The following is a 24,203-nucleotide window of genomic DNA, read 5'->3' as shown; positions in this document are numbered from 1 at the left end:
TAGAGAGCTCACTCTGAACCCTGCTCCCAAACTAACCCGGCCCTGGGCAGAGTCAGAGGCATGAGAAGGAAGTAAGTTATACAGGGGTAGGATTTCCCCTGGCACGGGCACCGCCAGCGCCTTCAGCTTTTATATTTATTACCTTCCCAGAGGGGAAACGGGCACTCAGTGAGGGTAACCAACTTGCCCAAGGTCACCCAGGAGCCGGCGCGGGCCCGGGGCAGCGCTCGGGCAGGGTGGGACGCCTGCGGCCAGCCGCGAGGGGCGAGGTCCCGGCAGCCGCCTCGGCGCCCACTCCCGCGTGCGCCCCGCCGCCGTCGCCGTCGCCGTCGCCGCGCCCGCGGGGAAAGCGCCGGGGCTGGGGGCGTGGAGCCCGCGCAGGCCGGCCCCGTCGGCCGGGGAGGAGGACGATGTCCGGCGCGCCCAGGTGAGCCGGGGCCGGGGTCCCCGCGGCCGCCGCCGCCGCCGCCGCCGCCGCAGCCCTGCGCCCGCGCCGCGCGCCCGCCCGCCTGCTCGCCGGCCTCCCGGCGCGGGGGCTGGAGCCGGCACCCGAGGGGGCGGCGGGGAGGGCGCAGGCAGCGGCTGGGAGCGCGGCGGCAGCGGCGGCGGCAGAAGCTCGGCTCCGCGGCTGGGGGTGGCCGCTCCACCGTGCCGGGCGCCTGGCTCCCCCTCGCCTCGGGCGGCGGGTAGGTGCGGCGGGCGCGCGGGGCCGGGGCCCTGGGAGCCCACGTGTGCGGGCGGGGGCGCGGCGGGGGCTGGGGGACCCGGGAGACCGCTCCTGGCCGTAGGGGGTGGGCGGCGTGGCGGCCCCGGGTGCGGTGGGTGGCCGGTGGTGTGGTGCAGGACGCGTCGCCAGCGTGGGACCGCCGTGGGGTCGGGGCCGGCGCCCTGCGCTTGTGTGCGTGAGTACTTGTGGAACTGCCTGTTTGTCCACTGACTGCACGGGGGTGTGTGTGTGTCTGTGCGCGGGTGTGAGAGAGGGGTTGAGAGAGAGACGTAACGTGGCTAGTGCATCCATAACCGTGTGTGTAACTGGACTCGTGTGTGTGGACTGCTAGGCATGGTCCTGGGTGTGTGGCCGGGAGAGTGTAACTCCCTCTCACTGTGTGTGTCTGCATGTGACAAGACGTGAATGTTCTCAGTGTACACCTGGCTGCGCGTGCGAGCGGCCGTGAGTGTGTGGGCACGCTGTGCTGCCTGAAGCTTTCACGGTCACGGCCAGTACTAGCTTCCTGCAGTTGTCGTTCACAGAATCCCAATACCAATTTCAGGTGCATTTCCCCTGAGCGTGCTCCCCAGCGTGTGGCACTGTGCAGTTAGTTGCCTTTGGAAGAAGTGGCTGTGGAGACAGGTGGTGGCCAGCAGAGGTGGACGGGTCATGGCCACCAGCTCTTCTTCCTAGAGTGCAAGGTTAAGAGAAAATGTTGGCTTGATTTCCCAACTGGTCCATTAAAATGAACAAGAGAGTGTTTCTTAGGTGGGTTTTGATGGAAGGACAGTGAGGCGAGCTTGTCCTTCTTGCCTAGATATTGTTGAGCTGGGCTCCCTGCGTTATACCGCTGCGGGTGACCCTGGGGGGCGGTGGGTCCCCCACTGTTTGCCCGGGTCCCTGTATGGAACTTGGGCATCCATGGTGAGGGAGGAGCCGCTGTGTGCTGCTGGTGAGCACGGGTGGTGAAGGGAAAGGACACTGTGACAGATGCTGTACCCTAGAAAGAAGGAGAAAGTCAGGACGGGACGAGACTCGTTCAGTTCTGAGGAGAGCTTTCACCCAGGAAATGATGAGATGGAGAAAATTAGTAAAAAGTAGAGAGAGTGTTCAGCATTCTCAAGTCATTTTTTAAAATCTATTTTTCCCATCCACTCTTACCCTAAACTCTCTTGTGTTTGCATCACTGCCTCCTCCCGCCATGGGAAATTTCGTGAGCATATTTATTACCGCACAGCTGAGCAGGTCGCCATTTAAGCTCCAGGAAAACTGGATGCACTTCCTAGCTCTCCAGAGCTTCGGGGAGTGCTCCCTTCCTCGCCTGTTGAGCACACGAAAGGCTCAGAGGACGGTGGTGCTCTTGGTTCCTCTGAGTTATCTGGATTTTATTCCTAAATCTGGTCCTTCTAGGGGCTACAGTGGCCTCACAACCAACAAACAGATTATATTTCCTTCCACTCAACTTCTCCTGGGCCTCCCTGATGCTGTTTATCCCCTCATACCCTTCCCCAGGTTCTCCAACGAAAGGACAGCACTTGAAACCCAGCAGAAGTGACCTGCTCCCCACCTCCTGACCCTTCCTCACCCTCTGTTATTGAACTGCCACTGTCACCCAAGCCACTCTGGCTGGGAGCTGACGTCACCTCATTATATCTCCTCTTCATGAGTGGTAGCCACAGCTAGATCAGTGGGCTGAGCTTGTCCGTTTTCCCTCAGTACTTCTTCAGTCTAATTTTGTTTTTTATTCCCACTGCCACACCCTTATCAGGTGAACCCCACATTTAGGGATTTCCAGAGGTAGGAACAGTTGAAGACTGTGATCACTGAAAAAATGCCAAGCACATGCACAGAGGAGACCCTTGATATTATTGCTGTCTGGGTAATAGGTTAAGTAAATTCTTTGGAAGGATCTGGACCTTCTGAGGGTGGTAGCATTCTGTGACCTAGATGGAGTCTCTTGGCCTTTCTAACTTTTAGTTTCTTCATCCGTGAAATGTGATAGAAGATTTCAACTGGAATCTCGTTGCTAGATCAATTTCTAAGGTTTCTTCTAACTTTGCAAGTCTCTGATTGTCATTGGTGTTCTTTCAGTGAGAAACATTTCCCCTAATGACTTAACGGTTGTCTTCTAATACCTAACCATCTTTTTAAAAAGTTCAGTATGTCTTTAGGGAAAGGAACCAGGAAAAGGCGCAAGGGGTGGAAACAGATTATTACCTTAAATTTGTGGTTGAGGGTCAACTGCCCACATTAAGCCTTTGGCTTGAAGGAGTCTTAGAGGTCACTTACTCTCACCTCCCATCAAGTGCCAGAATCTTCCATGCCATTGCCTTTTTGAAGATTGAAAAAGTGTGTTAAGTCTTATCAAGATAACTTCACACAACGTTGTAATTCAGGGTTTCTCAAATCTTTGTACTATTGACATCTTGGGCTAGATAATTGTTTTGTTGTGAGGGACTGTCCTATGCATCATTGGCTGGTTAGCAGCATCTCTGGTGCCCATTAAATGCTTGTAACAACCACCAGTTGTGTCCTTGGGGAACAAAATCCTTTCCCACCCCCAATCCTTGTTGAGAAGCACTGTAGTAATTCAAACACAAGTCTTGTGGCCTTGTACACAAATACCTCCTGCCAAAGTAATTTAATAAGTAGTTGAACTTGTGTGTTGCTAGCTGCTTTTCTACCCCCTTCCAACTTAACCACCCTCACACATTTACCTTTCTACCCACTTCCAACTTAACCACCCTCACACATTTACCTTTATCCCTCCTGGTTTCTCACTGCCTTGTTGCTGTGCCTGGGAATGCTCAAGATGTTGCTGAAGGCTGAGAAGCATTTTGGAGACATTATCATAATAATCCTAATAGCACACATTAATCCAGCCCTTATTTTGTGCCAGGCACAGTTCTAAATGCTTTACATGGATGAGCTCATTTAATCTTCATTAAGAGTCCCGTGAGGGAGATAATTTTATTCCCCACCCCCCTTGGCAGAGATGAGGTGACTCAAACTTAGAGAGGTGGGATAACGTGTTCCGAGCTCTCTGCGCTGTAAAGTGGGTGGAGCTGGGTCTGACTCCAGAGTCTGTTCTGAGCCCTCACACTAAACTCTCTTCCATGAATGGGATCTTGACATTACAGGGTGGAAATGAATTTAAACAGCTCCATTTCAGTTGTAGAACCGAGTCTGCTCCTAGGAAGGCTTGAAACTGAAGTTGGCAGTTGTGTTCATTTGAAATAATGTGATTTCTCCCTTTGTCTTCTCCTCTCTCTTTGTCATTCAGGTTATTCAGAAATATCTCCAAGGGTAAGCAGGGGAAGAGGGATGGTGTCAGATTGGGTACACTGGGGGCAGGGGGCTCAGGGGAAAGGAAGGATGGAGAAAAGGAGCAAACAATGGATGAGGCATTCCATTTTCCAGCAAGTCCTCACTGTCACGGAAACTTTAGATATCTCTTTAGTCCCCCAAACTGAAATTGCCGTATTTTTATCAACTCCTTCCTTCTGTCTTTTTAGTCTGTTCTTTCATTCTTCCATGGGGCATGCTGTTTTCATGCTGCTGAGGCAGTAGAAGGTGGTACACATTGGGACCGAGGGACATTAAGTCCAATGTAAATGGCTGTCAAGTAGGCTTATTGACAGGGTGGGAATGACGACCTCACCCATTACTATTAAGCTTGACAATCCAAGGCAAGCCCTAAGAAGGCTGACTGCTGCTTCTAAGACCTTGTATCAACAAAGCCGCAGGTTGGATAGCTGCCAGAGAATAAATCGTAGAGCCTTGGTTTTGCAGGCTTCATAGCTTAAGACAGCGGCTCTTAAGCTTTGGTGAGCTCCAGAATCATCTATAGGATGTGCTGAAACACAGATGGCTGGTCCCTATCTCCAGAGGTTCTGATCCGGTGCTTCTGGTTTGGGGTCTGAGAATTTGTATTTCTGACTACGATCCCAGGTGATGCTGATGACCCACAGTCTGAGGACCACAGGATTAAGACTGAGATAACTGAATGAAGCTTACAACCCATCCACCTGAAATGTTTTAATAAAAAAATATTTTGAAGGTAGCTAAGCATTTGGATTTATGAGAACCAATGGATAGAGCAAAGATTGAAAGAACAGTCACTGCTCAGTACTAGTTCACATCTCCCTTGGAGCCCCTAAACTGTACCTCTCATTCTGAATTTCAGAAAAGCCTTTGCTTTTTCTGAGCTATGGTACTTCTAGGTTAGATTAATTCTGATCTTAGATCTTTTCCTGCTCCCTACTCTTCACACCGCCCCCATGGCTACTTTAGTTGGAGTGATAAAATCCCTCATTACTCACAGGATAATCCAAATGAAAAGTCCTTAAACATCTTATCTGCTGCCAGATACCTTCTGACCAGTCCCTCTGAGATTAAGAAAGGTTTCTTATCTGTCCATCCAGCTTTGGTTTCCTTGTAGTTGCTTTGCATGTTTTTCCTCTACTCAAATCAACATTAGCCCAATGAAGAAACCCAACAGAAACTCAAGTCAACACATTTACATGTAACTGTAAATGTGACACATTCCCAAGAGTGCGTCTCTCGGTTCTAACTCTCAGCAGAGAGAATCAGATTGGCCCAGTCATTTATGGCCAAGTGGTCACAGCAGAAGCATTGTTGCCACGGGGTTCACTGTTGGGAGTGGTAGATATTCCCAGTACAAGTGGTCGGGTGGACACTGGAATGAATGTCTCCTGCGTCACACAACTAGTGTGGCAGAGACAAGATTTGATCTCAGGTTTGACTTTCTATGTCCAGGGATTTTCTCCTACCAAAGGGATGTCTGATAGAGAAACACATTAATTTGGTATGTAATAAAGATGACCTGCTTTTATTTTCAAGGTCCCCCCATGTTCGGCGTTCCCTGCATGGGGTCCTGCTGCTTCCATTTGTGCATACCTTTTGGTTTCTGAGACGGCTGTGGCCGCATCCTGGCTCCTCTCTGTCCATCTGGTTTCTCTGCCATGTGGCCTGGCCTCTCCTTCTGCTCACGCGTGTCATGGCTCTAGCCCACCTAGCACCACTCCGACTCACAGATCATCGAAGCTGAGGGGATCCATCATCTTGTCTTCTCTTTTATCTGTACAGCAATATCGATAATATAGGCCAAGCACTTACTGTGAACACTGCTGGTAAGCTCTGTATCTCATCCAACTCTTCTAACAAACTTGTCTTTTTTATTTCCCAACATATTATTGTTAAAAAAAAAAAAAAACATTTAAGAGAAAAGTTGAAAGAATTGTATGGTGAACTCTCATATACTCACCACATAGGTTCCACAGTTAACATTTTACTAACTTGCTTTGTCATATTTCTATCTATCCACCCCTCTATCCATTTGTCAGTCCATTATTTGGATGATTTCAAAGTAAGTTTCTTATTCTCATTTTTATAATCAGGAAACTGAGACCAAAACAGTTGACATGACTTGCCCAAGGTCACCACCTCTTGTGGAGGGATGGAGCTGAGATTTAGCACTGGCAGTCTGACTCCCAACCCTTTCTTGAGCATCAAGCAGCATCGTGTCTCCTAGAAGGGGAGAGAGAAAGATTCACTCAAGGTCGGTTAGTTGTAGGGCAATGACCAGCACCCAGGTCATCTGATTCTCAAGCTCCTGAAATTTCCATTACATTGACCCAAAATAAATAGTCTACTTTATGAATCAAGGTAGTGATTTCCTTGCTCTGCAAAGACCTGCAGGCTTGGTACTTTACAAACTAACCCGGATCTCTGGAAAATCTAATTTTTGACATGGATGATTTTACAAAACTAATACACTGTCAACATCTTAGAATAATTTATGGCAATGACAGGCTGGAGAATTACCATTTTAGATAACTTTTCACCTTGTTCAGAGGACTTTTATATATGTCATCTTATCTGAACTTTATGAGTAGTAGCAGATCTGCAAGACAGGTGGGCTGGATATCTTAACCATACTGAATAGCTGGAAACCTGGAGATTGTAGAAACAAGGTGAGGAACGCAGAGTCACATGGTACTAAGAACAAAGTGGAGCCTTGGTGAAAACAGCCTCTTTCAAGTGCCAGCAGACACTCTGTAGGTTTTGAGGAGCTACATAAATACTTAGTTAATAAAATTGAGCTTGGAAAGTTGAGATGGTGCTAGGCTATTGAGATCCTTTATGGGTTAGCTTAGTGATTTAAGGTCTGTATTCTAAAGCCACTGCCTGCTGTGGCCTTGGACAATGTCTCCTTTCTATGCCTCAGTTTCTTCATCTGTGAAATGGGTGTAATTGCAGTACTCCTTCATAGTGTGGTGTGAAGATGCAATGAGGTAACACATGTGAAGGGATTGGTACTTAGTATGTGCTCAACAAATATCAGTCATAGAAATCTGCCATTGCTTCTCTCCTGCTTGCTCAGCAGGAATCTTGTCTTCTTTGTTAAATGAGCCCCTCTAAAATCAATGGGTCTAGAGAAATCTTTTTCCTGAGGGGTTTATTTAGGAACTATTGGAGGGAGAGTGTGCTCAGCAGCTTTTTGGGAGGAGACTTCTTATTAGTCCAGTAAAGATGCAGATTCTGCTCAAGAATTTCCATCCAAGCTGTAAATAGCCCATGTCCTTTGAGATTGCACTAGGATGCTTAATTGGATATGATAATCAGCACATGATATCTGAAGTGGAGAGTTCTGTATAAATTATTTTCTAACCCAGGAGGTTCAGAAGGAATAGAAAAGAGTGAGAACAGAAGAAGTAAATAGGCTGGCAGAGACTTTTCTCTTGGCATACGTATCAAATACTGTAATCCAGGTCTTTCTGCCAAGAGGGCATTTAAATAGATAGGGAAAGCTCTTAAAAGGGATTTCAGAAGGATACGCTCACCTGTGTGGTTTGCACTCCATCCTTGCTGAGTTTTCCAAAGTGCTCTCCATAAACCATCTGCACCAGAGTCGCTGGGACATTTGTTAAAATGCAGATGCCTGGACCTACTGACTCAGAGACACTTTGAAGGAGGCACCCAAATCTGCAGTTTTACAAGTGACTAGGTATTCTAATGTTGGAGACCCGCTGTTGTCAGCAACGTAATTCTGCAAAGTCCAAAACACTAATTTTGAAGACTTTGTTTAGGTGGAATGCAAATTTTAGCTTGATCTCCTCTCAATTCCAGGCCTCTGAGATGGGTGTGTATTAGATGCTTCAGGCTTTCTGAGAGTCAGCTTTCAGGGGCCTAGCCTATAGAGAAGACGAATAATTTCTGTAACCACATCCCAAAGTAGAAGAGATGAGTCCCCAGGCGCATAGCTGCCTTCATAGAGAAGCAGAGTAGGAAACATCCAGCCTCCAATGCCTGGGGCACTGCCAAGCTGGAGACCACCTTGTCACAAGAGCTGCCTAAAAATTATATTGTGAACTCCGTGGGCACTTGCTTCGTAAGTGTTCATTTTCTTTTCTTCTTCTTTTTTTTGCAACAACCTTGTGAGCTTGGTATTATGCTTATCCCTGTTATACAAATGGGGGCACTGAGGCTAAGAAAAGTAAGTGATTCTTCCAAGGGTGTATAACTGGTAATCAATAGAACTAGGACAGATACCAAGGCCATACTTTGAATTGGGCTGGCAAACTCTCTGACTGGCTGCCTGTTTTTGTACGGCCTGGGAGCTGAGAAGGGTTTTTGCATTTTTTTTAACTGTTGAAAAAAAATCCCAAAAGAAGCATACTATTTTGTGACAAGGGAAAATTGTATGAAATTAAAATCTGGTGTCCATAAATACTTTTTATCGGAAGACAGCTGTGCACATTCATTCACGTACAAAAACTGTGGCAGCTTTTGTGCTACAACAACAGAGTTAGGTAGTTGCGATAATGACCCTGTGCTCCAAAAAGCCTAAAACATTTGCTAAATGGCCCCTACAGAAAAGAAAAAAAAAAGGGGGGGGGATGCCAACCTCTCCTTTAAACCACTATGCCAGTGTGCCCCAAGCTTCAATCATTTGACTACTACCTTTGTGATTCTCGCCATCTTCTCATGCCATCTGGAGCAGTGTCTGCCTAGCACTTTTCTTAAGATCAATTAGTTTTCTTTAAATAAATTTATTTTACAAAGAAACAAAAATGGAAGTGGAAACCAGTGCCAACTGCAAGCAATAGAGGGTAGCTGTAGAAGCAAATGCAACGCATACGAAACAGTGTATCGGATTTCAGCTAGGTAGTTGGCACGGATACAGATGCGGATACTGTCACTGTTTCTCCCGTTTTCCTGCAGACCCCTCACCCTTTCTGTGTACACCATCCTGACTTCCAATGATAAACCTGCAGCATCTTTGGAGGGCTGCCCTCCGTCTGCTATAATCGGCCGTGCTTACAAGCACAGTGGGCTGGAGGTCCCTGGGAAACCACGTCCCTCTGTGGAGGGCCCTTAACCGATAAATGATGGTTGTGGGAGTATTCATACCCCAGCGACCTCCCCACTTGTCCAGGATAATTCTGAGGCACGTTTCCGCCATTTCCCAGAGCTTTCGTGTGAGATTAAGCTTCAGTGGCTTAAACACATTCCTCCTTGGCTGCCTTTCACCCCCATCCGTGTATCATTACTTCCCTGTCAGTCTACCTGCACCTGCCAAATGAACAATGTGCATTTATTGGATCCTCACCTCAAGATCTGCTTCTTGGAGGACCTCAGTTAGATAATCGTGTTTCTAGCAAAAGCCTGTGAGCTTGAGACCTGTTCTGTTCTTATTATAAAAGAGAGATTACCAAATGTCAGGAAGGTTTTGAAGATGAACTAACACTTATTTGAGTTCTTTTCTTCAACGTAAATAACAGTGATTAAAATAGAAAATGAAAGGAGAACACATTTTTAACCATATGATCCAACAGTACTTAATGCTCTATCCACCTACTGCCTAATATCACGTGCTTTCTCCAGTGGCAAGAGAACCACACTTGGGAATTGATGTTTTACCTTAAAGAATGGTCCTCAGACCAGCAGCATCAGCAAATTTTCCACTCTAAACCTACTGAATCAGAAAGTTGGAAGTGGGGCCCCGCTATTGTGTTTTAACAAGCCTGCAGGTGATTCTTAGGCATGCTTAAGCTTGGGAACCACTGCTCTCCAGTAAACAGCCTCTTATTTAGTTCTGCTCTCATTGCATTCCTGGATTTCATCAGAATTCAGAATCATCTCAGACTTGCTTCCTCCCCTCAACCGTGACTGACTGATGGTTTTCTGGCTTCTGTGTGAGCCTCCCAGCGAGGTGGACCTTGTTGCTTGCCAAGACACGCAGGTCAGTAACTGGACAGCTCTGATGTTGGATGACCTACTTCGGAGTGAGTCTCAGACTTCTCTTGAGATTCCATCTCTCCTTTGGAGACACAAAGACAAGACTACTTCCTTCTCTAATTATCAAGTAGAACTTTCATATCATATTATGCCATTCATTTGACAAACACTGATCATGTGTGTCTCTTCTCATAGAACTTGTGGCCGAATTAGGGGTGAGACGTTCATCAAGTGATCAGAAATGTAAATACGTAATATATGTTTAGAGGAAATCCTCTAAGTAACAAATATGTAGAGGAAATCTCTGCCTTTAAAAATATTGGATTTCTAGAAATACTCTAGATATAATCTGTTCAGTGTTACATGAAACAGAAGTCAATGTTTCTTCTTTACTTTTCCTCTAGTCCATTCTTTTTCCCAAAAGGTAGATTAGGTATGCTTCTTAAATATTCTTTCATTGTTAAGGGCTGTCCTCAATAAGAGTTTTCTCTCAAAGGAGCAAAAATTTCCACCTGAGAAATGTGTATTTATCCAGGAAGAGTATTTTCTTAGTCAATTTGAAAAAAAATTAAAAGCCATTTTGCATCCCAATTGTACGTATCTGCATGGTGGTCCCTTCAATATAACTGAATTGGCATCTGAATGGGTTTTCAGTTATGGGAATGAAATAGCTAGAAGCTTTTTCTTTAGAGCTAAATCTTTCCAGGTGACTTAGTGCCAATGGCATTTTGACTGCCATCCCTAGAAAGACATCTGCTAATGTAGGTCCAACTCCTGGAATACAGACTCATTTTTTTTTTTTTAATGGCTTACGCACCACCATTTAGATGTCTAGATAACAATACGATTTTTTCAGTACTAATTTACAAAGAGAAATTCTTTTAAAGAATATGTATCAACTGAGGTTTAAAAAAAAAAGTGCTGAAACAGCATTCTACCAATTTCTAATATTTTCCAAAACAAAGTCCCCATAAATAGCTGAGAAGAATTTTTTTCTTCTATGTAGTGAGAATTTGCACAGTTGCAATTTTTTGGATGATCCAAGAATTTTTTTTCACAGTAATGGTTACTAGGCCATCATGATCACAATGGGATATGGAAGGCTGCAGGGATGCTTGGGTGTTTGATCCTGGTGATATTGTGTTTTGGTACAAGTGGCCCTACTGGGTTCGGGCTTGAAGTGATGAGGCCAGCAAGAAGCTTTTGACACCTAACTTTTATCAAATATATGGCCTTACTTGATTACAATTACACTGCTCTTCTTTTTGTCCCCCCTGCTCAGAGCTGTCTATGCTCATGCCCAGTAGATGAAGCCTATTTGAGACAGTTTATGTGACTTGAGCCTGCATTCTTTTTTAAAATTGGGAAATGATTCAAAACATTTGGTCTTTTTCTGGGGATATAAGAGACAGAACTGATTGTATAGACTGTCCCAGTCCTATAATGTTATTGGGAGAAACCCTATCAGTCACCAAAATTATAGTTCTCATTTAGACATCCTTATACACATGCTGCTTGAATGCCTCCAATGAAAAGCGACTCACCTTTTCAAAATTTCCTTTAGCTTCTGAGAAGCTCTAATTATGTGAAATTTCTCCCTTTGTTCACCCTGCCCAGGACCCACTGGCTCAGTCCATTCTACACTTGGGGGAATTGAGACCCAGATTGGTGAGCAAACTTGCTTGAGGATAAGAACAGTGGGTTAGTAGCAGCATCGGGCTGAGAACCCAGGCGCAGTAACTCCTGGTCCAGTGCTTGCTGCTTCCATTATGTCAAGCTCCCACCCTCAATTTGGCTGTTAAGATAAATAATGTTTTACTTATTGCTGACACTTATCCAAAATAAAGGTATTGGAATATGCCCTTTGATGTAGAAATTTAACCCATGGAAGCATAGTCTATGAAGAAACGTGGTCAATCCATGCACAGTTATGCATGAATATCCGCCCATGCAATCAAAACCAGAGGAAAAAAAAATCAAAGTGCAGGAAAGCAAGCTGAGGTTATGACATAGCTCCAGGTTGGCAGATGTTGGCACGGTACCAAACTACGTCGATATTTCATTCCAATAGGTGGGGACTATTTACAGGTGAGCCCTATGCTCACACTTCTCATAATAGAGATGCAACTACACACCTTCTGTTAACCATTAACAACTGTTCCACAGCAATCTTTCAGGATATTCCGAGTAAAAGAACAAGGGGTAAAGATGGGGTGTACTTACCTTTTGGGTTTGCCCTTTAGGTATTTAAAATTTGTAAGCCAGAAAACCAAGCGTTGGAATCAGCATTGGTGGCATAAGTAAGATGACCTCTTCCTCCTCCTTTTTTAAGGAAAGATCAATCTCAACGTATCCAACAAGGAAAAGAAGCTCCAAAGAATCTGATAGAGTTGTATGTTGCTGTAACTTTACTTTTGTGACAAAGCGTTCTGAACAATTTTGGTTGCTTGAGCTTGTCCTAGTGGTGAGAGAATACTGAGACCTTCCTTTGGACTTCACATGGTAGAAAGTTCTGTTTGACTGTCTCCTCCACGCCTTTCCCAAGACTTGCCACGCTCTCTATCTGGTTACAAGAATCTAGGACTGTTTCCCTGAAGGAGACCAAACATAGGGGGTATCACTCCTTGTCCCTTAGATAAGGATACAGCATGACTGTGATTAAAATGCACATGCAGTCTAATTGAATTTCAGATTGGCAGAACTTTTAGAAGTGACATAGCTTATACCCAGGCATAGGAGATGCTTTCAGTTGATTGTGTCCTTAATTGCCTAGGTGGTTAAGGAGCCAGAAATATAAGTATGCAAGAAAAAAACACTGGTTCCTTACACACCCCTCTCGATGTATGCAGTCTTCCTGACAAGAGGTGTCCCTGTAATCACGCTTCTGATTAGTTAGCTCTGGTGAGCACGGCAGAAAATAGTGGACTGTGATGGATTAATCAAATCAGGATAGATACGGATCACCAATTTATCTTTTGTTACTGTTCCTCTCTCTCTGACAAAATGCAGGCTGTCTCACTGGCTTGTTAAATGGCAATCATTTTAAATTTGCTCATTGGGTTTCTAATGAGCAAGACATAACAATGTGCATTGCTATGAATATATAAGATTTTCCCCATGTTGTAACATTTTCTAAACGCAGTTTCAATGATATGAACTTTAGCTAGCTTTTAACTGTTTTTCTTACTTCCAGTTTTTCTTCCTTCTAATCTGTATGTAAATACAATATTGATTTTTTTTGGTCTATTAGGATTCTTTTGGTTCCAAGTAATGGCTGAAACCCAGCTCAAACTGGCTTAAGAAGGAAAAAAAAGAATTTGTTGTCTCGTATGATTGGAAAGTTCAGGTGTAAAACTGTCTTAAGACACCGCTGGATCTGAAACCTCAAGTTCTCTATGTTCCAACTCTGCTTTCCCTGTGGTTAGCTTCATTCTCAGATGGGATCTTCCCACAAAGTGGCATTAATGGCCACCAATAGCTTCAACCTGAAAGTCTGGACAGTCTAGCAACACTAGGGAAAACAGAGACGCTTTCTAGCAAAAATCTCAGGGTTAGCTTTCACTAGTCTAGCCAGTAAGTTAGCACTGGGGCCAGGGAGTGAACTGTTCTGATTGGCCAGTGCTGGTCTTGCACTCATCCCTGGACCTAGGGATTGAGGCAGGGGAGGGGTGGTTCTCCAAAGGAAATTCAAAGTGCTGTCTTCAGAGAAAGAAGGATTCCTTCTCTTCCAGTAGAAGGAAGTGTGCTATGATGACAAGAACTCTACCAAATAAAGCTTGAGTTTTGGAATTCACAGACCTGGATTCTCTTCCCAATTTGGTCAAGTGCCAGCTGTGTGACTTCGGCAAATCAGTTAACCTCTCTGGCTCATAGTATCTTCATCTCACAGTAAGGGACAAAGACTCCTCGGTTGGAAGAAGAGGAAAAAGACAGTGTTTGGCACTTGCTAACACTTAGTAAAGGGTAACTAAATAGATGAGATGGTTTTTTGCTGCTTTTAAAAATTACAGTATTGTACCCTGGGTGATCTATAGATTACCTCCCAGTTGGAAAATCACAAGCTCTCAAACCTCAGCTTCTTCATTTGCAAAACTGATTAGCTATTTATTTGACTCAACAAGTATCTATGAAGAGAATGTAATGTACCACGTATTTTTCTAGGCACTAAGGATATAATAGCGATCAGATCTCCACCTATGCCCTCTTGAAACTATTCTAGTGAGGAAGATCAATTATTAATAAAGAAGCTATGGAGTATATATAATGCATGTGCCAGTAAGAGAAAATAGAGTGGATAAAGAGGATAGAAACTTCTAGAAAATGAGGTCTGAAATTCTGCTCAGGTGATCAGGGAAGTGTTCAATGAGGAAGTGAAAGTTGAGCAGTAGATAGGAGACAACGAGTGAAAAGGCCCTGAGGTGAAAGCCTACTTTCATGGCCAAGGAAAGTAGCAAAACCAGTGAGTTCAAGGGCACTGAGGGGGTGGGGCATGGCTAAAGTTGAGATTGGTGAGGAGCTGGGTGGGGCCAGATCACTTCAGGTCTGCTTGGCCATGACAAGGAGTTTGGATTTTATTTTAAGTGTGACTAGAAGCCACTAGAATTTTATGCAGGCAAGACATGATTTGACTTACATGTTGAAAATCCCATGCTGGCTCCTGTGGGGGCAAAGATAGTGGGGCAAGCAGGAGAGCAGTTAGGGAGGGCGTGGAAGGATCTGAAGAAAAGAGATGGTGGTGTGGACCAGGGTGCTGGTTCTGGAGGGAATGAGAAAAGCTCAGGTTAAGGAATCATTTTCAAAATAGAGAGGATGAATTTGCTGACAGTTTGGTTGTAGGGTGTGAGAAAAAGAGGTTGTTTGAGTAACTGGGTAAATGGTGGCACCATTTGCCAAAATGGAAAGCACTAGGGGAGGATTAGGTTTTTGTGTTGGGAGTGGGAAATGTAGAGTTCAATTTGAAATGCTTTTTATTTTGTTTTTAAATATTTTTAAAGTAATCTCTGCACCCAATGTGGGGCTCGAATTTAACAGCCCCTAGATCAAGAGTCCCATGCTCCACTGACTGAGCCAGCCAGACATCCCTGAAACGCTTTTTATTTTAAGCCATGGGAATGGATGTGATCATTTCTTTTTTTTTTTTTTTAAAGATTTTATTTATTTTTTGACAGAGAGAGACACAGTGAGAGAGGGAACACAAGCAAGGGGAGTGGGAGAGGGAGAAGCAGGCTTCCCGCGGAGCAAGGAACCCGATGTGGGGCTCGATCCCAGGACCCTGGGATCATGACCTGAGCCGAAGGCAGATGCTTAACGACTGAGCCACCCAGGTGCCCCTGGATGTGATCATTTCAAGAAAGATTTTACGTAGAGGAAAAAGGAGGATGCGGCCTGTCACTTCAATAGTTAAGGCTTTGTACTTAAGTATTTCAAATAAAAGATTATTGTGGATTCAAAGATGTAAAAGAGATCGTAGTGGACAGAGCTACTTTGAGGTCAGAGTAGGGGATTCAGAGTCCTGGAGGCTGAGCATTCCCCACACTTGCCCCAGACTCAGAAATGCCCACAGGAGTCCTTGTTAATCTTCAAGGCTCTAAAGAACAAACACTGGAAAACACAGAGAAATCTACATCCTTTCCAGCTCTGGTGGTCTGCCATTCCCTTCCTGGAGGCCAGGCGAATGTGTTTGGTCCACCCTGACCAAGGCATCCAAGAGCCCCGGCTGAGGCTCATGGTTCTGTTGTGTAGATAAACAGATTTATAGTTTCTTCTTGGTAAGATTCGATTAGAAAATCAGCAGATGGAATTACAGAATGTCAGAGCTGGAAGTGAACCCAGAGATCATCTCCTTCAATCCCTCTGTTTACTGAGAAGTGGATGATGAAGCTCAGAAGGGAAAAGGGACTAGTTTAGGGTCACCCCCAAAGAAGCAGACCAGGATCTGCCCCTACGTTCTCTGACTCCCCATGGTGTGGAACAAATGTGATGCAAAACGTAGGAATTCTTCTGAAAAATGAAGCTGCAGTCAGTTAAAAGGGCCAACTTGGTGGAGGTCAGTAAGTATCTGCCCAGAAAAGTGTGTCAAGTCTTCTGAGAGTCCATGGCAGAGGAACTTTTGGTTAACTTCCCTTCAATTCGGAGTTCTTAGCCTGGAGTTCATGAATGGGCTTCAGGAATCATGCGCCCCCCTGGAAGTATGTATGTATGCACGTGTCCATCGATTTTTCTGGGCAGGGAGTTCTCAAGAGTGTACTAGATTTTCAAATAGATATATGATTACCTAGACTCAAAAAGAGTTTAAAAAAGAAAAACCAACCCTGAAGATCTTCAGAGGAAACAAGATGGCTGACCATTTTATGAAATATATCATTTTAATCATAATAGTGTAGCAACTTATTTTCACTAGCTAGTGTCCTAATGGAGATCATGTAAATAAGCTGTGTTTCTGGGAGGAGCAACAAGTAAGAAGTAAACTGATTAACATGGAGTACAAAGAAGTACGTATGTGTTTTAATCTCCAGGGAATTAAGAAAACGATAAAGAAACTGCAATACTCAGCTCTGTCATACTTCAGTATGCCAATAGCTTTTTGCTGTAGTATGGTTTATTTAAAAAAAATACTATCTGATACTCTACAAAACAAGTCTTTTTTTTTTTTTTAAGATTTTATTTATTTGAGAGAGAGAGAGCACGAGCCGGGGCGGGGGGGTGGTGGGGGGCAGAGGGAGAGGGAGAAGCAGATTCCCCACTGAGTAGGGAGCCTGACACAGGGCTTGATCCCAGGACCCTAAGATCATGACCTGAGCCGAAGGTAGACGCTTAACCGACTGAGCCACCCAGGTGCCCCAAAACAAAAGTCTTAATAAATAGGAAGCCATGACTATCTGGCATTTTTTTCCTTTAGCAAGGACTTGTATTTTCCTAAATTAACTCATTGTCTAACTTTTTTTTTTTTATTTCCTCATATAGGACCCTGTGGGCACTGAAATCCAACTCACCCATGCCTATTTCCTGTAATGGATGAACTTGATGCTAATGTGAGGTATATTATATTTCTGTATATACTGTAATTATGCTGCTGTAAATTACAGCCATTTGAACTATGAAGCCTCTGAAAAATCTATTGTGGTAGAGTTACAAATCCAAGAGATGTGGATTTTCTTCAGTGTTTCATATATAATCATGAGTGTGATGTTGTTTGATTATTAGAGGGTTTTTTTTTCATTTATGCTTAAATGATAAATATGATATGGCTGGAAATATTTCCAGGTGCTTTTCCAAAAGTCTGCATTATGAGAGGTGGTGTAACATGAAAATAGATATTCATCTCTATAATAGGAAGAAATAATTTGTATTTAAATGGGGGTAAAAATAGCTTAAGAATGTCTCTCTGTACATCTAAACTTTAGATATGTGTTCAGATAGCTTTTTATAACAGGTTCTAGTCTGCCCACTTCTTTTTTCAACCGGGTCATTAGATTATGTGACATGACAGCTGCATGGTATAGTTACGTAAAGCTAAAAGGTTTGGTTTTGTTTTCCTGTCATTTCCTGCAACCCTTGGAGATCAGATAATAGGACGGCTCCGATTTTCTCTGAAGGTTTGCTGCATTTTATTTCGCGCAATCAAATAGTGTGAAGAAAATTGTATTCAATAAGGCTTGAATGTTATGAATTGGCATTTGGGGCTGAGCATTAGTCGTCCATATCAATAGCTGGAAGACATTCTGAAAAAAAATACATTCCTGGGGCAATCATGGGAGCGGTGCTTCTTTCACTTGAGACCTAGAGGAAAGCACAGTTCAGGGGCACAGTGCTTCTGTGTTTGATGTAGTACAACGCCGTGATAAAAGGGAGCTGTCAAATATCTTGACAGAAAGTCTAGTGTAATGTGACTCGAGCTGCAGAGATGTACTATCACCCCAAACCCAGGAATTCCTTAAGGGCAGAACATGTCTCATGCCTAATTCCTGGCACAGGGTGGATATTTAGTAAAGAATTGCTGATCACCCAGTCATTATTGATATATTACATATATTTTCAATAGGATTGTGTTCTAGTATACCTAGATATGCACAGAGGCTCTGTATATTTAGCAATAAAACATTTTACACTTGCAATAGAAGCATCCTGGACTTCGTTACTTACCCAACACTCAGACTTGGTGCAAAGTCCTAGAACTTTAACACCGATTTTTAGACCGGTAACTAAATTTTCCTCCAAAAGTTTGTGACATTCTTTGTACAGGGAAAGCAGAGTGGAATCTGGAGAATCTCAATTTTATTTTTGTTAATTTCTGTTAAAAGGCCAAAGTGGGCAATAGCGATGATGACAAGTTATGCCATCCTTTTAAGTTTCAAACACTGGATCAAACTGCATCAGTTGGTAAAATGAACTTCTTTTTGGATAATTCAGATTTTATGATCCCTAACATTTCCAGCTTTTCAACATTTATTTATAGCAGCATTGAATTCCAGCAGCAGCATATTTTTCAATTAAATGAACATTAGCCATTCTCCTGGGTGCTATGGAACAGTCCTGCAGGATCCAAGATGGTATTGTTCCCCAGAATCTCTCCGGACCATCCTCCCTGTCAGATTTCTAACCTGATCCCATCAACATATGCTCATCCTCACTCACTCCCCCTCTCTACTCACACTATTAGTAACATGCAAATGCCCAGACTTTCCACTCATATCCTCCTCAGTCCAGCCTCTAAAGGTGGTATTTTAGGCTCACATTTACCAAATTGTGATGCATGGATCACTCGTAATACATAATGATTTTAGGTGGTATATGAATATCTTTTTTATTTTTACATAAATATTTATTTTAAAATAACCGTATCATGGCAAATAATACTATTTTGGCACTTACAGTAGTGAAATACAGTTTTCTTTTAAACTACATTCATTTAAAATGTAAAAATAAGTTTGTTTAAAAAAATGAAAGTAAGTTTGTATAAAGAAAAATATTATGTAATTTTAAAAAACAGTCATTCGTAAAAGAATGTGAGGAAAATTTATAAGGGTACTATGCCAATGACTAGGGTCTAGAAACCGATGTTCTAGTATAATTAGATAGAATAAATTTTATTATTTTAAGAGCAGGAACTAGAAATTCTTTTTTTTTTTTTTTTGGTAAGGAAATACCTTCAGTTAGTGAAGTGCCCACATAAAATGAGAGCCAAAGGGTTTAGGGCCCTGGTACAGGAGAGGAATTCTTCTTCTTGCTCTGAAGACAGGAAAATGAGTGAACAGAGGAGGGAGAAGGTTGGAGAAGAGAAAAGATTCAGAGAAGAGATGATGGGGCATTGCCAACTTGGAAAAGCGTGAACCAGCCAGTGGCAGGGTGCCTGAAAGGGACTCCAAGAGAAGTTAGGTTGCAGATCTTTGTTTGTTTGTTTGTTTTAAGTATGTATGGTGTGTGTGTGTGTGCTGACCTCTCTCGGGCTCCAGTTCTTTAGAAAAGTTTTCTAGCTTGACTAGAAATTGAGAGTCGATGTTGACTGCCTGTGAGCTATGAACTTAAGGTGTATTATCCCATTTAATTTTTAAGCAATCCTCTGAGGCACTTGCCATCATTATGCCCGCTTTACAGGGTGTGGGAACGAAGGCGCAAAGAGGTGAAGTGACCTGCTCAAGGCCACGTAACCGCACAGCCTCCACTAGGCTACACATATTTTATGTGACTGTGTGTGTGCGCATGAGTGCGTATTAGTGACAGCGCTGACATTCCTGTCCGGGTAAGTGTGTTTGGAAGGGAGAATGCACATATGAGAAGGAACACTCAAAAGGCACAGGATGGCAGAAGAGTATGCATGCCCGGGAAAACTTCAGAAATCAAAGTGAAAGTTTTAAAAGCCCTATGGGCTGTAGAATTAAGAGACTCTGGCCAATTTTCCCCAGATATCAAGGGACAAGAGAGGTCCTACTTGACATTTAGGGCTAAATAAAATGTCTAACATTTAAGTATTTTCTCAGGCCATTCTGGCCACTTCATTTTTCATTTCTTTGGTTTCATTCAATTGAGTTTGCTAATTAAGCTTGATCCTTGCCATTGAGTATCTATCAGTGTTCTTGGCTGCAAGCATCAGAAACTAACTTGCTAATGTGTTCAGAGGTAATCTTGGGGAAGCCGCAATGTACAGGGTCAAATAATTAAGGTAAAAATGCTGTGGAGGACCAGGCTTGCAAGTAAACAAGAACTTTGGGAGTTATTAGAGCTGGGAAGTGGAATAATGACCAACCACAGGAAGAAGTAGTCAGTTCATTTCTGCATCATGGATAACATTTAACCATTTCCTTCTTCTTTTTTTTTGTTTAATTTTCAAAAATTTTAAAATTTTTATTTTTTTTAATTTAAATTCAATTAGGCAAGGTATAGTACATCATTAGTTTTTGATATAGTGTTCAATGATTCTTTAATTGAGTATATCACCCAGTGCTCATCATATCACATGCCCTCTTTAAGGCCCATCACCCAGTTACCCCATCCCCCCCACCCCATCCCCCCCACCTCCCTTTCTGCAGCCCTCGCTTTTCCCAGAGTCAAGAGTCTCAAATGGTTTGTCTCCCTCTCTGATTTCTTCCCATTCAGTCCCCCCCCAAACCCTATTGTCCTCTGCACTATTCCTTATGTTCCACATATGAGTGAAACCATATGATAATTGTGTTTCTCTGATTGGCTTATTTTATTAGCATAATCCCCTCCAGTTCCATCCATGTCCTCTTCCATATACTACTCAAGAGGCAGAGTCCCGGGAAATGACATCTGATTGGCTGAGCTAAGTCATGGGATCACTTCCTGTCCAGCTTTTATACTAGGAGGCAGGTACCACTCAGGAAAATGACATGCAATGGAGAAGAGTTAAGTTCTCCAAAGAAACTGGTGCTTCTTAGGAAGAGGGAATGGAGACTGGGTAGTCAAAATATGACCAACGTCTAATCCTATTTATTTTGTACCGGTTGGATTTATTTACAGTATTTAAATAATATTGCTCTGTGTATAAATAGAAATAAGTGAGCGTTCTTTCATTTGTTTTATGTACCTTGATTAAGCACCTAAACCGTGCAAGTGTCTTTCCCTTAGGGGTGTCTATTGCAGAGAGCAGTCGATGTAGGATGGATTGACTCACGATGAAAAGCCTGCAGTGAATCAGGCCTTGGATGGAGGCAAGTGCCTGACAGTCCTCTCCTTTGGTAAATAGTGTCTCACAAACTTACCAGTCATCAGGCAGCTCTTTCCAGACAATCTGACACCCACCTGATGGTGTTTTGTTTTGTTTTGTTTTGTTTGCTCTGTTTGCTTCTTGTTGGGGCCCTGGAGGAGACAGCTTGTATTCTTCTTGAAGGGTTGAAGAACAGAGAATGGAAACAGTGGCTTTGGTGATTTTGCAGCAGATACTCTTCGTAGAACACCATCGGCCTGCCCTTGGTAGTGAACCTGGTGGGGCCTTATCCCAGGGCTATCCCTAAGCTCATGATAACTACCTAATGACGCCCTGAAACACTTACTGACTTCAGAGATAGCCCATGCTTTGTGCTTTGTTTTGTTTTAACTACCAATTCTTTTTTTTTTTCCTTTTCTTAAAATTATGTTCAATTAGCCACTGTATACATCGTTAGTTTTTGATGTAGTGTTCAATGAGTCATTAGTTGCATATAACACCCAGTGCTCATCACAACACGTGCCCTCCTTAATGCCCATCATCCCCTCCCCTCTGAAACCCTGTTTTTTTCCCGGAGTCCTTAGTCTCTCGTGGTTCATCTCCCTGACTACCCGATTCTTCGCACTGACATGTGGTTTTCCTCAGCTCGAGTATGATCCCTAAAGGCAATCCAGGTCCCCCCCCCTCCTTCCCACTGTTTATTACAGTTAAAAAGTTTCTGCTTTCTAAGAATTTTTTTCTATCAGTTTCTAGTTTCAGAGAGTACAAGGTTCAGACAGGAGATAAGTGGAGTAAAGTCCAAATATATACGAAGTTGCTCTTTGACGGTTTCTCAAGATAAAGACCCCAGACTTTCAGTGGCGAAAAAAATTATTTTATATCTTAATTCTTTTTAGCTCTGGCCTCCTCCTACCCTTGACTGACCTCCTTGCCCCATGGGCTGTCTACACTTGCCTGCAGTTTAAGGATTCTGTCCTCTACAGAATAACTGTGGTGCTTTCTCATTCATGTTTCTCATTACGAACCAAAAAGGCATCTTAGAAGAATGATGAATCCTATAAATGGTAGCATTTTCCTCCTTTTGCTAGGGTTTCTAGGAAACTCGGAGCCAAGTTTATAATTACCGCTGGCAAGTACAGAAATGCTCCAGGCACTTACTATGGCTCTAACATGCCTTTATTTTTCCTTTTCCAGCTCTTTTTGTCACTTCATCTTGTTCCTTTGCTTCCTGAACAATATCTTATATTGTTTATTTTTGTTAGCCACTTTAGGGAAGGAAGGAAAGAAGGAAGATAGAAAGGGAGAAAGGAATCTGAAAAGAAACCAGTTTTCTAGGTGGGAGGGAGAATCTTTCTTTCCTACTTTTGGTAGGGCTTGACACCTCGTGCTGGGGAGCCACTAGACATTTTTGAACAGAAGACCCAAATGGCAGGCTTTTGTATGAAATCCAGAAAAATCTGAATAAATACCAAAAGCTGAATATTTTAAAATGTAAAATACATACTCTTCACGTAAATGCAGTCACCTGCTGTACACATGTGACATTAATTAAAAACCATAACGAAGGTGAGTAGGTGGCTTTGAATTAATTACCTAGTAGCTTTAATTCATGGCATTAGGTTGCAGTTCATTTCAAGTGAAGAAATGAAATTAATTGGAAATCGACGTGACTGCAAGAATTCATTGAAGTGATCCGGTTTTAGCTAAGAGAAAGAGCAATTTTTAAAATAAGGGAGTTGATTTTTGGTTTGATTATGAATACTGGTGACAATACATATGTTTCACTGACGTCTTTGGACGGAGTGGGAATTTCTAACGCTAAATATTCTAAAGCTTTGAAATACCTCATAGCGTTTGAAATCGCGTGTACAAGTTGTCTGCCGGAAAGACTTACCAGTATGTAATTGATTTGGAACCAGAGTTAATTCATGTTTGCATCCTGGCAATTGGAGCTGTGAATATGTGAAACTTTAAGGCAGTGAAATGTTTTGCAGGAAATCTCTCTTCAGATTTTGAAATTGTGGCATGCATTAGCATATAAGGAGAAAGTGAGTGGGTAACCATTTGAAAGGGGTTATTTTTATGTTGCTTTAGAAATGTAAATGGGAATAATACTCAACTTTATTGCTTGACTGATAAAATGGTGATAATTCAGTTAGTCTTTTGATTAGATCAGGAGCACAGCAAATATTAACTGGAACTCACCCTGTGGTGGAAATCCCTGTGCCTCGTGGGGTCACAGGGGACATCAAGCTAGAGACCGTGGCAAGGATGGAGAGAGGATGACACATTTACATTTCTAAAGCACTGGGCTCTTGCAGTGTAAGAGTTTGCTCTTGTGGAGCTAAGCTAGCAATCTTCTACTGTGCATATCACACTCCACAGCTTCCAAAGTACAGGCACCGGGATGATTTCAGCAAAGAACACCGCAGGATGCCAGGAGAGTGGCGTTTCGGGAAACGGAATGATGTGGGTTCAAGTCTTGGCTTCCCCACTTACTAGCTGTATGACCTTGAACTGATTATTTAATCTCTCTGAGCCTTTTGTTTGGACATCTGAAAATGGAGTTTTTACGAGGATCGGAAGTAGAGTAGGTGAAGCTCTTAATACAGTATCTCACACATGGTCCATATTGAGCAATTGCTATACATATCTTCAGTCCTCATAATAATCATGAGATGTGGGCTTTTATTACTCCGAGGACTGCTAATCAATTACTGCAGTCTAGATGTTTCTTGATTGCTTAAATTCAGTATCCATTTAATTGGCCGACCTTTAGATTTTTTGATGATTTGTCCCTGATTGGGCCCATTCTCTGGCGAGGAAACTGTGCTTTCTAAAGGTGATGGGAGACCCTCAATGTTGAGGCTGATCGGTGGCCTAATTGGGATGAGACCACTGCTCTTTTATAGTCTGTCCAGCACTGTTGTCTCTTGACTCTGCAGGTCCCACGAACTTAGGCACATTCCTGTTCAGGAATTGGAGGATCTAGGATTTAGTCTTGTATCTCTTTGACTCTTAGTCTTGTGCTCTATGCAGTGTAGTCAGCTTTCCTTTATATGCAAT

At 43.2% G+C, this 24,203-nt stretch overlaps 1 protein-coding gene across 3 annotated transcripts in view; it reads left to right on the top strand.

Moving 5' to 3' along the window:
* Positions 1 to 301: 301 nt before the first annotated feature.
* The window catches only part of HTR4 (5-hydroxytryptamine receptor 4), a 168,169-nt gene continuing 144,267 nt past the window's right edge, over positions 302 to 24,203 (top strand). For 2 of the 3 annotated variants that reach the window (XM_078066721.1, XM_078066720.1), the window contains exons 1-2: positions 302 to 427; positions 16,937 to 17,009. In XM_078066721.1, coding sequence (XP_077922847.1) covers positions 16,984 to 17,009 — 26 coding nt within the window. In that variant the 5' untranslated portion in view covers positions 302 to 427; positions 16,937 to 16,983. Of the gene's footprint in view, positions 428 to 611; positions 687 to 16,936; positions 17,010 to 24,203 lie in introns of those variants that run through there. The other variant, XM_036096086.2, reaches the window with a different exon arrangement.

Source organism: Halichoerus grypus, chromosome 2 (assembly GCF_964656455.1).
Source record: "Halichoerus grypus chromosome 2, mHalGry1.hap1.1, whole genome shotgun sequence".
Taxonomy (NCBI): Eukaryota; Metazoa; Chordata; class Mammalia; order Carnivora; family Phocidae; genus Halichoerus; species Halichoerus grypus.
Note: the sequence above shows the minus strand (reverse complement) of the source record. Positions and strands in the feature narration are given on the sequence as shown.